Source organism: Aquarana catesbeiana, linkage group LG04 (genome assembly GCF_042186555.1).
Source record: "Aquarana catesbeiana isolate 2022-GZ linkage group LG04, ASM4218655v1, whole genome shotgun sequence".
Lineage (NCBI taxonomy): Eukaryota > Metazoa > Chordata > Amphibia > Anura > Ranidae > Aquarana > Aquarana catesbeiana.
In genome coordinates, this window is record NC_133327.1 from 667,707,220 (window position 1) to 667,718,276 (window position 11,057).

The 11,057-nt window shown below is 43.6% G+C and overlaps 1 protein-coding gene across 2 annotated transcripts; it reads right to left on the bottom strand.

Annotated features, from left to right (window-relative positions):
- Nucleotides 1-6,845: 6,845 nt before the first annotated feature.
- Nucleotides 6,846-9,491, bottom strand: GPR75 (G protein-coupled receptor 75). 2 transcript variants are annotated; one of them, XM_073628564.1, is made up of 2 exons: nucleotides 9,221-9,491; nucleotides 6,846-8,748 (listed from the first exon to the last, which is right to left on the bottom strand). In XM_073628564.1, the coding sequence occupies exon 2, from the start codon at nucleotides 8,596-8,598 to the stop codon at nucleotides 6,985-6,987; it is 1,614 nt and encodes a 537-aa protein (XP_073484665.1). In that variant the 5' UTR covers nucleotides 8,599-8,748; nucleotides 9,221-9,491; the 3' UTR covers nucleotides 6,846-6,984. The 2 variants fall into 2 exon arrangements, with proteins under 2 accessions (XP_073484665.1, XP_073484666.1); XM_073628565.1 differs by lacking the exon at nucleotides 9,221-9,491 and adding an exon at nucleotides 9,078-9,155.
- Nucleotides 9,492-11,057: the final 1,566 nt, after the last annotated feature.

Here is an 11,057-nt window from a genome sequence, read left to right on the forward strand (position 1 = left end):
CTTAGCAGCTATAACAGCTTTAACTCCTCTGCGAAGGCCGTCCACAAGGTTTAGGAGTGTGTCTATGGGAATGTTTGACCATTCTTCCAGAAGTGCATTTGTGAGGTCAGGCACTGACGTTGGACGAGAAGGCCTGGCTCGCAGTCTCCGCTCTAATTCATCCCGAAGGTGTTCTATCGGATTCAGCTCATGACTGTGCAGGCCAGTCAAGTTCCTCCACCCCAAACTCGCTCATTCATGTCTTTATGGACCTTGCTTTGTGCACAGTCATGTTGGAACAGGAAGGGGCCATCCCCCAAACTGTTCCCACAAAGTTGGGAGCATGAAATTGCCCAAAATGTCTTGGTAAGCTGACCCTTAAGAGTTCCCTTCACTGGAACTAAGGGGCCAAGCCCAACCTCTGAAACACAACCCCACACCATAATCCCCCCTCCTGCCAAATGATCAAGACAAGACATCCTCTGATTAGATAAGTTGGAGATTGTGACATCACCATCCCTCCTCTCCACATTGTCCATTAAGAAAACACCTTGTATCCATTAAAAAAAATGAATGACATCTATGAATGACAGGAGACCCCTCTGCACACCCTACTGTTGCTCAGGATGGCCGCCGTTCACAGTATGCTTTGTATTTCTTTTCAATTAATACAAGACATCCCCTGATTGGATAAGTTGGAGATTGTGACATCACCATCCCTCCTCTCCACCTTGTCCGTTAAGAAAACACCTTGTATCCATTAAAAAAAATGAATGACATCTATGAATGACAGCAGAGCGGAGCAAGCAACCCCCTGTCGTCAGTGTGCAATGGGTCAGCTGTTCATCTCAGGAGCAGAAAAATAGTGGCATTCACTGTAGCTGCGCCAACTTCTACAGTTATTGTTGGATGCCGCAACGGTCGCTCAGTAATGAGATATATCGTACATACTTACACTGTGCCAAGCTGGACCAATGTAAATCTGCAATACAGATCATAGCAGGAGTTCAGCTTTAAGGCCCCATTCACACCCCAGCGTTTTGTAACTTGAACTTCCAGAATGCAGAAGGAGAAAAAAAAAATCAACTATTCTCTATGGAAATAGTTCCCAGATCCACTACAAGTCACCTGAAGCCAAACGCTTGAAGCACAAAAAAGTTTGAGAGCTTTCTTTTTGTAGCTCGAATTGGGCAGATTGATGCGTTTTTAACCACTTCCCATCCGGGCCAACTCTGGCACTTCGCTCCTACATGTAATAATCAAAGTGTTTTTTTTTTTTATTAGAAAATTACTCAGAATCCGCAAACATTATATAGGTTTTTTTTTTAATTTTTAATTTTTTTTTTTAGCAGAGACCCTAGGGAATAAAGTGGCGGCCGTTGCAACTTTTTATGTCACACGGTATTTGCACGGCGATTTTTCAAACGCGTTTTTTTTTTTTTTTAAAGAAACAGTTTCATGAATTAAAAAGAAAACAAAACAGTAAAGTTAGCCCAATTATTTTGTATAATGTGAAAGATGATGTTATGCCAAGAAAATAGATATCTAACATGTCACGCTTTAAAATTGCGCACACTCGTGGAATGGCGCCAAACTTTGGTACTTAAAAACCTCCATAAGCGACGCTTTAAAAAAGAATTACAGGTTACCTGTTTAGAGTTAGAGGAGGTCTAGTGCTAGAATTGTTACTCCAGCTCTAACGTTCGTGGCGATAAATGCCGTTTACATATGTGGGTGCGACGTACGTATGCGTTCGCTTTTGTGTGCGGGTTGGGGGAGCTTTACATTTTTTTTTTATATTTGTTTATTGTATTTTAATATTTTTATTTTTACACTTTCTCTTTAAAAAAAAAAAAAAAAATTGATCACTTTTATTTCTATTACAAGGAATGTAAACATCCCGTGTAATGGGAATAGTGCGTGACAGGTCCTCTTTATGGAGAGATATGGGGTCTATAAGACCCCACTGTAACAAAAATGTAAGCGTAGGATAGTTTTGCCTTAACGAGATGCGATGTGATCTGTAGAAGTAGTGTAATTGTAGATGTAGTTTAATTCTGGGTTATTAAAAATATAGTATTCAATGCACATATGTTCTTTCATTAGCATTTGAAAAGGACAGAGCCAGTTTTCTAGGATCGAAGTGACCCCTAGATGCCAATAAAAGTTCCCATTAGAGCAAACAGATTGCCACCATCCTGAGGCTTCAAAGAAAACTGCTAGTCATTTTGGCTACACGGATCCGCAGGGGGCATTCGCAAGGCCCCGGCCGGTCTGCAAACTTTGATTAACCACACGCCGACCAGCCGCCGCAGTTGTACTGCGGCAGAATGGCACGGCTGGGCGAAACGACGTTATGTAACGTTGTTTCGCCCTGTGGCCACTGCGCCCCCCGAGCCGATGCGAGTGCCCTTCTTCTACCAAAAATTTGTAGAAGAATACGTTATCAGCCTAAAGGGAAAAAAAAAAATTATATATTTTTTGGGGATATTTATTATAGCAAAAAGTAAAAGATAATGGTTTTTTTTCAAAATTGTCGCTCTTTTTTTTGTTTATAGCGCAAAAAATAAAAAACGCAGAGGTGATCAAATACCACCAAAAGAAAGCTCTATTTGTGGGAAAAAAAGGACATCAATTTTGTTTGGGTGCAACGTCGCACGACCGCGCAATTGTCAGTTAAAGCGACGCAGTGCGGAATCGCAAAAAGTGCTCTGGTCAGGAAGGGGGTAAAATCTTCCGGGGCTGAAGCTGTTAATATCAACAGATCTAAGGACCCTAGTTTATCTCTCATAAAAGCTAAAATATTAGCTGCAGAGAGATGAAAAGAATTCCTTTTGATCGTACACGTGATGGGTTACGTGTACATGCAACTCTGTATTTTTAGCATGTGTGGAATCCCAGGGAACCACACAAAATCGTTATATTTGGCGCCTGATTGCGGCAGGCAGGCAGGCAGTGATTGGTAATGTCGCGATCGGACTGATGCGCTGGTATCGGAAATCCTATCCATGACCCAGCAATCAGCGCCATTCTGGGCCAATTCGACAATTCGGTAATTTCAGAACACAAAACATCCTGTGGGCTGAGACAGGAACACCCCCCGGGGTTGATTGGCCAAGGGCTAAAGTCCAGCCCACATCCATATTTTAATAAATTGGGTAGCCTGAGATATGCACATCGTTCTTCCACGAAGTCAGTGCGAAACTGAGGAGTTCCCACACGTTCCAGTATGCTTCTACTAACGGATAGACTTCGGTAAAGTTCATTTCTGTTTTTATCCCCTTTTTTATTTTCATAGCAAATTGCCAATTTGTGTGTCTTTCTGTATTTTTTGTATCTTTTTTGGTAAATCCTTTTTCTTTGTATATCTTATATGCCCTGCCCACTTTCGGGATATTAACCACTGAAGCCCCGGACCATTTGGTTGGCAAAAGACCTGAGCACTTTTTGCGATTCGGCACTGCGTCGCTTTGACTGACAATTGCGCGGTCATGCGACGTGGCTTTCAAACAAAATTGACGTCCTATTTTTCCCCACAAATAGAGCTTTCTTTTGGTGGTATTTGATCACCCCTGCGGTTTTTATTTTTTGCGCTATACACAAAAAAAATAGCGACAATTTTGAAAAAAAAAAAACGCATTATTTTTTACTTTTTGCTATAATAAATATCCCCAAAAAATATATAAAAAGAAACATTTTTTTTCCTCAGTTTAGGCCGATACGTATTCTTCTACATATTTTTGGTAAAAAAATTCGCAATAAGCGTTTATTGATTGGTTTGCGCAAAAGTTATAGCGTCTACAAAATAGGGGATAGTTTTATGGCATTTTTATTAATAATTTTTTTTTTTTTTACTAGTAATGGCGGACAGATTGGACACTTTTGGCGTTATTTTTGGGACCATTCACATTTATACAGGGATCAGTGCGATTAAAAATGCATTTATTACTGTGTAAATGTGACCGGCAGTGAAATATAATAAATAAATAAAATTAGTAAAATACCTAAACAAAATAATAATCATACATACATACATAAATAATAAATAAATAAAATAAAAATAAATGAAAAAAATAAATGAAACAACCCTAACCCCAACCCTTGATACTAACTCTTACAAAAAAAAGTAAATAAATAATAATAAAAAAAAAAATACAAGTGTATGAAAAAGCTGAAAACCATAGCAACAAATAATGAAACAGATGATATTTTTCTCTATTGGACAATAATAATAAAAAAAAAGCCAAAGCTCAAAAACGCTTTAAAAACACCGTACAAAAACGCTAAAAAATTCTGAAACACGCATGCGAACACTCAAAAATACACTCAAAAACGCTCAGGTGTGAATACAGCCTATCGCCCAAAGGAACTTTCACATTAAATCGTCTTCTTTAGAAAGCAGACACAACCTGAGTAGAGAAGCCTGTCCCTGCCAGAATGAAGGACACTCTCTCTGCAGAGCTCAAACAGGGCCTCCCCTGCCAAGTCAGAGCTGCAGCTCTCTAATCAGCAGGGACCTTGTACTTTCCCAATCGCACACAATTCCTCCTGTAGCGGTAGAGATAGGTATTCGCCCTCTTCCTTCGCAGCAAGTCTTTTTTTTTTAACCAGGAACATTTTTTGTGACAGGGTCACTTTAAGCCTACGTTAGCACATAACTCATTTTGTAAAATTTAAAGCAAACAGCGATATATACAGTAGAAATACATATCTGGACCTGCAAAAGGATTTGTATTTTTGTCCATCCAGTCCAGAGATTTACACAGCCCTGATAGTCAGCACAGCCATCCTGGTGACCTGAATTGTATGGTCTGCAGTTAAGCAATACAACTTGGTCACCTCCACACCCCCAACCTATTTTTATAGAATGCTGCATATCTGTGCAATGCTGGAGATCGATATCAGCATCTTGCTAATGCACAATAAAATAGCTTATAGTAGTAATCCAGTTTACACTGGAGGCTGTATAATAGGAAATGAAATATCATATACAAACGGTTTCCAGTATTAAAATGAACAATGCTATAGAACAGCCGCTCTCAACCTTTGGTAGAACCCTTAAAATAGTTTTTAGGCCTCAGGGAACCCCTATAAAAATGATAAAATCTCCAGGTAGAGGGACCCCCTTTTAGCCAGTGAAAAGACTCCCCTCTGTCATTGGTGGTCGGTGGGAAGAACAATCTTTACATTGGTGGTCAGTGGGAAGAATGCTCCTTACATTGGTGGTCAGTGGGAAGAATGCTCCTTATGTTGGTGATCAGTGAGAAGAATGTTCCTTACATTGATGGTCGGTGGGAAGAACAATCTTTACATTGATGGTCGGTGGGAAGAATGCTCCTTATGTTGGCAGTCAAAGGTAAGAATGGCTTTACATTGGTGGTCAGTGGAAAGAATGGACCTTACATTGGTGGTCAGTGAGGAAAAATGGTCTGTACATTAATGGTCAGTGGGAAGAATGATTCGAAGGCCTCATGTACACTTCTGCTGGTAAACGGACATTTAGGAGCAGTTGGGCATTTTTTTCAGCTGCCCCTGAATTCTCCTCCATGTTATCTTATCTGTCCATGTACACAGGGTCGTTTATAGGCAGTTGAGTTTGGAGGCTTTTTTTTGGAACGCAAAAAAATGGGTTCAGAAGCTGAGTTTAGCGGCATTTCAAGCTCCAACCGCTTCTAAAAGCAACTTGCGTTTAGCCACGTTTCGTTTACAAGAGTTTTTCATTTTTGGCTATTTTGAAAAAAAACTTTTTTTTTTTAAATGCTTCTAAATGCAAACGCAGCCAGACGTGGCATGTAAACGTGGCAAAACTGATGTTTTAAACGTGGGTTACTGTCAAGTTAAATAGTTCAAGAGAGGTTGTAAAAAGTCCCGTGTACATGAAGCCTTACATTGGTGGTCAGTGGGGAAGAATGTCCCTTACATTGGTGTTCAGTGGAAAGAATGGTCCTTACATTGGTGGGCAGTGGAAAGAATGGTCCTTACATTGATGGTCATTGGAAAGAATGGTCCTTACATTGGTGGTCAGTGGAAAGAATGGTCCTTACATAAGTGGTCAGTGGGGAAAAATTATCCTTACTTTGGGGGTCAGTGGAAAGAATGGTCCTTACATTGGTGGTCAGTGGGGAAAAATGATCCTTACATTGGTGGTCAGTGGAAAGAATGGTCTTTGCATTGGTGGTCAGTGGGGAAGAAAGGTCCTTACATTGGTGGTCAGTGGGGAGAATGACCCTTACAATGGTGGTGATGGACAGAATGGTCCTTACATTGGTGGTCAGTGGGGAGAATGACCCTTACAATGGTGGTGATGGACAGAATGGTCCTTACATTGGTGGTCAGTGGGGAAGAAAGGTCCTTACATTGGTGGTCAGTGGGAAGAATGATCCTTACAATGGTGGTGATGGACAGAATGATCCTTATATTGGTGGTCAGAGGGGAAGAATGGTCCTTATATTGGTGGTCAGTGTGAAAAATACTCTTTTCACTGGTGGTCAGTGGGAGGAATGGTCCTTATGTTGGCCGTCAAAAGGTAAGAATGCCCTTTACATTAGTTGTACGCGGTTAAAATAATCCTTACATTGGTGGTCAGTGGTAAAAATACTCCATTAACAGACAGCTAACATGATCATTGGTGTCACTAGTTTCTTACCTGAGAAAGAACTGGAAAAGCTCCACTGGTCCCACACCCCTGGTGCTGCCAAGTGGCAATAATGTCAGAATTATATGGGCACCACCAGGCAGGAGATCAACTGATTACCCACTACACAAGGAACCTTTGGATGAACCCTAGTTGAGAAAGATTGCTATAGATCAATTCTTTAATGAAACATAGAAAAACCCCACTCTGATTAATGTGAACTGTTACATTGTTTAATAAAGTTATATGAAAAATATTTTTTCCCATTAAGTGAGTCCTAATACTTGTGAAATAGTAAACTGTAAACCTATAGCTGTATGGCAATAACACATGTTGGAGATGCTTACAAGATGCATATTACAGTCTCATGGTCAGACAGATGGCACGGGTATTTGCTTGGCAGAAGTGGTCTCACACTCTTGCATTAAATCATTGGTGGTGTGATAATGCATGGCAATATAGGATTTGGCAAAACCGAATGTGGAGTTTACTGGCTGCAGGCTATTGGGGGTGCTTATCTCCTGGGAGGGGCTGCTATTATAGATACTATAGTAGGGCTCTATACGGGTATTAATTGGGGTGGAGCTGCTCTGGGCATAATGCTGATGCCCCCCAGATCCTTTCGGGCTCAGCACGCTGTCTTTAGAATGGCTCGGGCCGCAGGCTTGGTCAACAAACTTTTTCTGCGGCTTTGGCGACAACATATACGCAGAGTTGGTTTCGTGGTGGGAGGACTTGTTGCGGTTGGCCTCCAGGCTGCCTTTCCCCATAGCACGCAGTCTGGTTTTTTGTTTGCAGCATAGAAATCCCAGCGCCACATACTGGATGCACCACAGCACCCTCCGCCTCAGTCCGGCGCTGTTACGGGAGTAGATAAAGGGGTTCAAGCCCGACTTTAAAAAGATCAGAGTGAACCCGCAAAGTTCAAACTGGTACAGGACAAAACTGCTGCTGCTGGTCAACACGTCTTGAACCAAAGAGATCCCCAATGGGAGGCAACAGATGAGCACAGAGAGGACAATGACTACACAAGTCACCACCGCTTTGGAATCCTTCGCTGTGGATAGGTTGACGGCTGACACCAGCTGCAGTCTGCTACCCGGGACGGGCATTTGGCTCAGTTTTTTGGTGTAGGCATGTGTCTGGATATGCTGAAGTTTGTTATAATTCTGGTTCCTGTACAAAGCAGGGACAGTACATTGTACACCGTCCACACCAGGCCCAATGAATGGCTGCGGCCTCGTGGTGTCCACTGTGATGATGGGACATTTCCTGACCTGGGCATTTTTCCTCAATGCTTGGGCAATCATGATGTAGGACGCTGACACAACCGCCACGCAAAAGGTGAAGTCTATGACGTACAAATACAGGATAATTTTCCCCTCTCCACTGATAAGGCTGTACATAGGTAAACATATCCGAGACTTTCGTGTCCTTAGCGTGGCCAGTGTAGCAAGGGTAAAGCTCGTGGTCCAAAGGAGCACCGTGAGCATCAAAGTGCAGGGAAAGGAGGCCGTCCGATTAGGCTGCTGTCCAAGGACCATCCTCAGTCGGTGAAGGGCGATCACCGCAACCGTTTTTAAAGACATGATGATAAACCCAGAACTGGTGAGGTGGAAGGTGAAGCAAAATGCGTCGGGCACGTTGCTGCCGGTATCGAAAAACAAGACGAAGGCAAACATGGGGGCGGAGATGCAACAAATAAAGAGGTCGCAGAAGGACAAGTTCAGGATCATGAAGTCAAAGTTCGTCCTAAATTTCCTAAAGGCAGGGTCGAAGAAAGACAAGAAGACCACAAGGTTCCCGTAGGATCCCAGGCAGAAGATGATCACCAGGAGGAAGGTGCAGGTGACCAACGTGGCCGTGTGGATGATCTGCTGGATGTCTCGCAGCGTCCCGTTGCCCACGTGAGACACGGAGGTGCTGTTGACATAGTCGTAGTGGGTCTGATCGGCAAAGTCAGTCATTCTCTCGGATAAATTCATTGTAAAGACGGAAGGGCTCCAGGTGGCCTATTGTGCCGGATTAGCCTGAGAGAATTCCCTCTCCCTGGAGAGTCCATGGATAGAGCCGCACCATTCAACGGCACGTTCTCCAGGCTGAGAGCAATCCAAATCTGTCAATCTGGAGGGGGCCTGGGGGGAAAAAAAAAAACAACCATAAATGATTGTCTATCATCTGCACATAAGAAATCTTCTAAAATGCAAAACCTATCCTGATGGAGGAAGGCCAAAATGCTAAAATCGGATTGCATTGCAATAAAGGCAAAATGTCCTGAATTTTCCTTCCCTCCATCATCACAACAAGCCTCCTCTGCATTATCACTGGCCTCCTTCTGATCTGGAGCCCCCCCAGCCTCAGTCCTCCCCCCCATCATCCCATCCCCCCTCCCATGGTGACACCACCAGGCTTCTACAACCTTCATCTCCTCCAAATCCCACCATCCGACCACCCACCTACCCACCATTTCTTCTATATACAGCCACACACCAGCTGGAGGGGCCCCTCTGCAGCACTCATCATGCACAGACAAGGGGAGGAGGAGGAGGAGGAGGAGAAGGGCGACAGAGGAGCAATGCGATGAATGCAGGAAAAGAGATCCTTTACCTGTGACGGCTGCAATCCGGTGCACCGGGAGGACGGATCCGGAGATACGGGCACCCTGCTAGACATGACCAGCTCCAGGCAGCTCCGCACTCCCAGCCAATTGCCAATGTGTGCCCATCCCCTCCAATACCCGACCGCTGCCCATCAGCACCAGGCGCAGCGCACCAAGAGACGCCGCCGCTGATTGGCTGGCCGCACTGGAGATGCTGCTCTCTGCTCGCGGCTGATGCTGATGCTGATCGTAGTGGAGACAATGGTGGGGGGATCGCGCACGACCCCCCAGAAATCATCTGCGGCTTTCTACTGTGACGTCATCCTTATTTACCGAGCAGATGGCCAGGGTGACTTCATTGCCCTGATATATATGTATATATAGGTGATAGATGTGTATATACATACCGTATATATCACTATCTATCTATCTATATATACACACGTATAAATCTCCAGCCATACATATTTATATATATATATATATATATATATATATATATATATATGATATAATATGTATATACATAAAAACCTTAATTTCTTCCCCAATCTTATGCTTGGTTTGAACTTCAGCAAGTCGTCTTCACCACAAATAGATGCCTAAATGCATTGAGTTGCTGCCATGTGATTGGCTGATTAGCAATTTGTGTTACCAAGCAATTGAACAGGTGTACCTAATAAAGTGGACAGTGAGTGTGTGTGTGTGTGTGTGTATATATATATATATATATATATATATAGATAGATAGATAGATAGATAGATAGATAGATAGATAGATAGATATCAGTGGCGACTAGTGCTCAAAATTTTTTGCAGCCACTGTACCATCAATCGCAGACTCTGTACTATAAAATGCAGCCACTGTGCCCATCAATTGCCGCCACTGTGCCCATCAATTGCCGCCACTGTACCATAAAATGCAGCCACTGTGCCCATCAATTGCCGCCACTGTGCCATCAAACGCAGCCACTGTGCCATCAAACGCAGCCACTGTGCCATCAAACGCAGCCACTGTGCCCATCAAACGCAGCCACTGTGCCCATCAATTGCCGCCAGTGTGCCATCAAACACAGCCACTGTGCCCATCAATTGCCACCACTGTGCCAATCAATTGCTCCCACTGTGCCCCATCAAACGCAGCCACTGTGCCATTTAAAATGCTGCCAGTGTTCCCCCCCGCCGGCTCCACTTACCTGTCTCGGTGGGACAGCTCCTCGATGTCTTCTCCTGTCCTCTCCACCCGTCCTCTGCTATGACTGGACACCTGGTGTCCAATCACAGCGCCTGTCGTTTCAGCCAATCAGGTGACGGGTAACAGATCGGAGCACCTGATTGGCGGAGAGGTGGCTTAGTGTTAGGAAAGCAAATATTCATTCGCATGGCTCTCGTAGGTCACCTTTTTTTGATGCCTATCAGGTGCTTCAAAACCATCCCCCACCGCTGTATTTCAGGCGCCCTGTGCCCGAAAAGGGGTCGGGTGCCTGAATAGAGGGTGGCAGCGGTGGCCATAGATAGATTCATGCAATGCATGAATCTATCTATTGGTGCTAGAGGGGGTGGCTGGAGAGAGGGGGCGGCGCCCGTGTGCGCCCTTATGGACGCACCGCCACTGATAGTAGATATATCTACATTTATTCTCCATCCATATATATCTCTCTATATATTTATTATTATTATTATACAGGTTTTATATAGCACCAACAATTTGTGCAGCGCTTTACAACATGAGGGCAGACATTACAGTTACATTACAATTTGATACAAGAGGAATCAGAGGGCCCTGCTTGTTAGAGCTTACAATCTAAAAAGGAAGGTTCAATTGATACAAAAGGAAATAGCTGT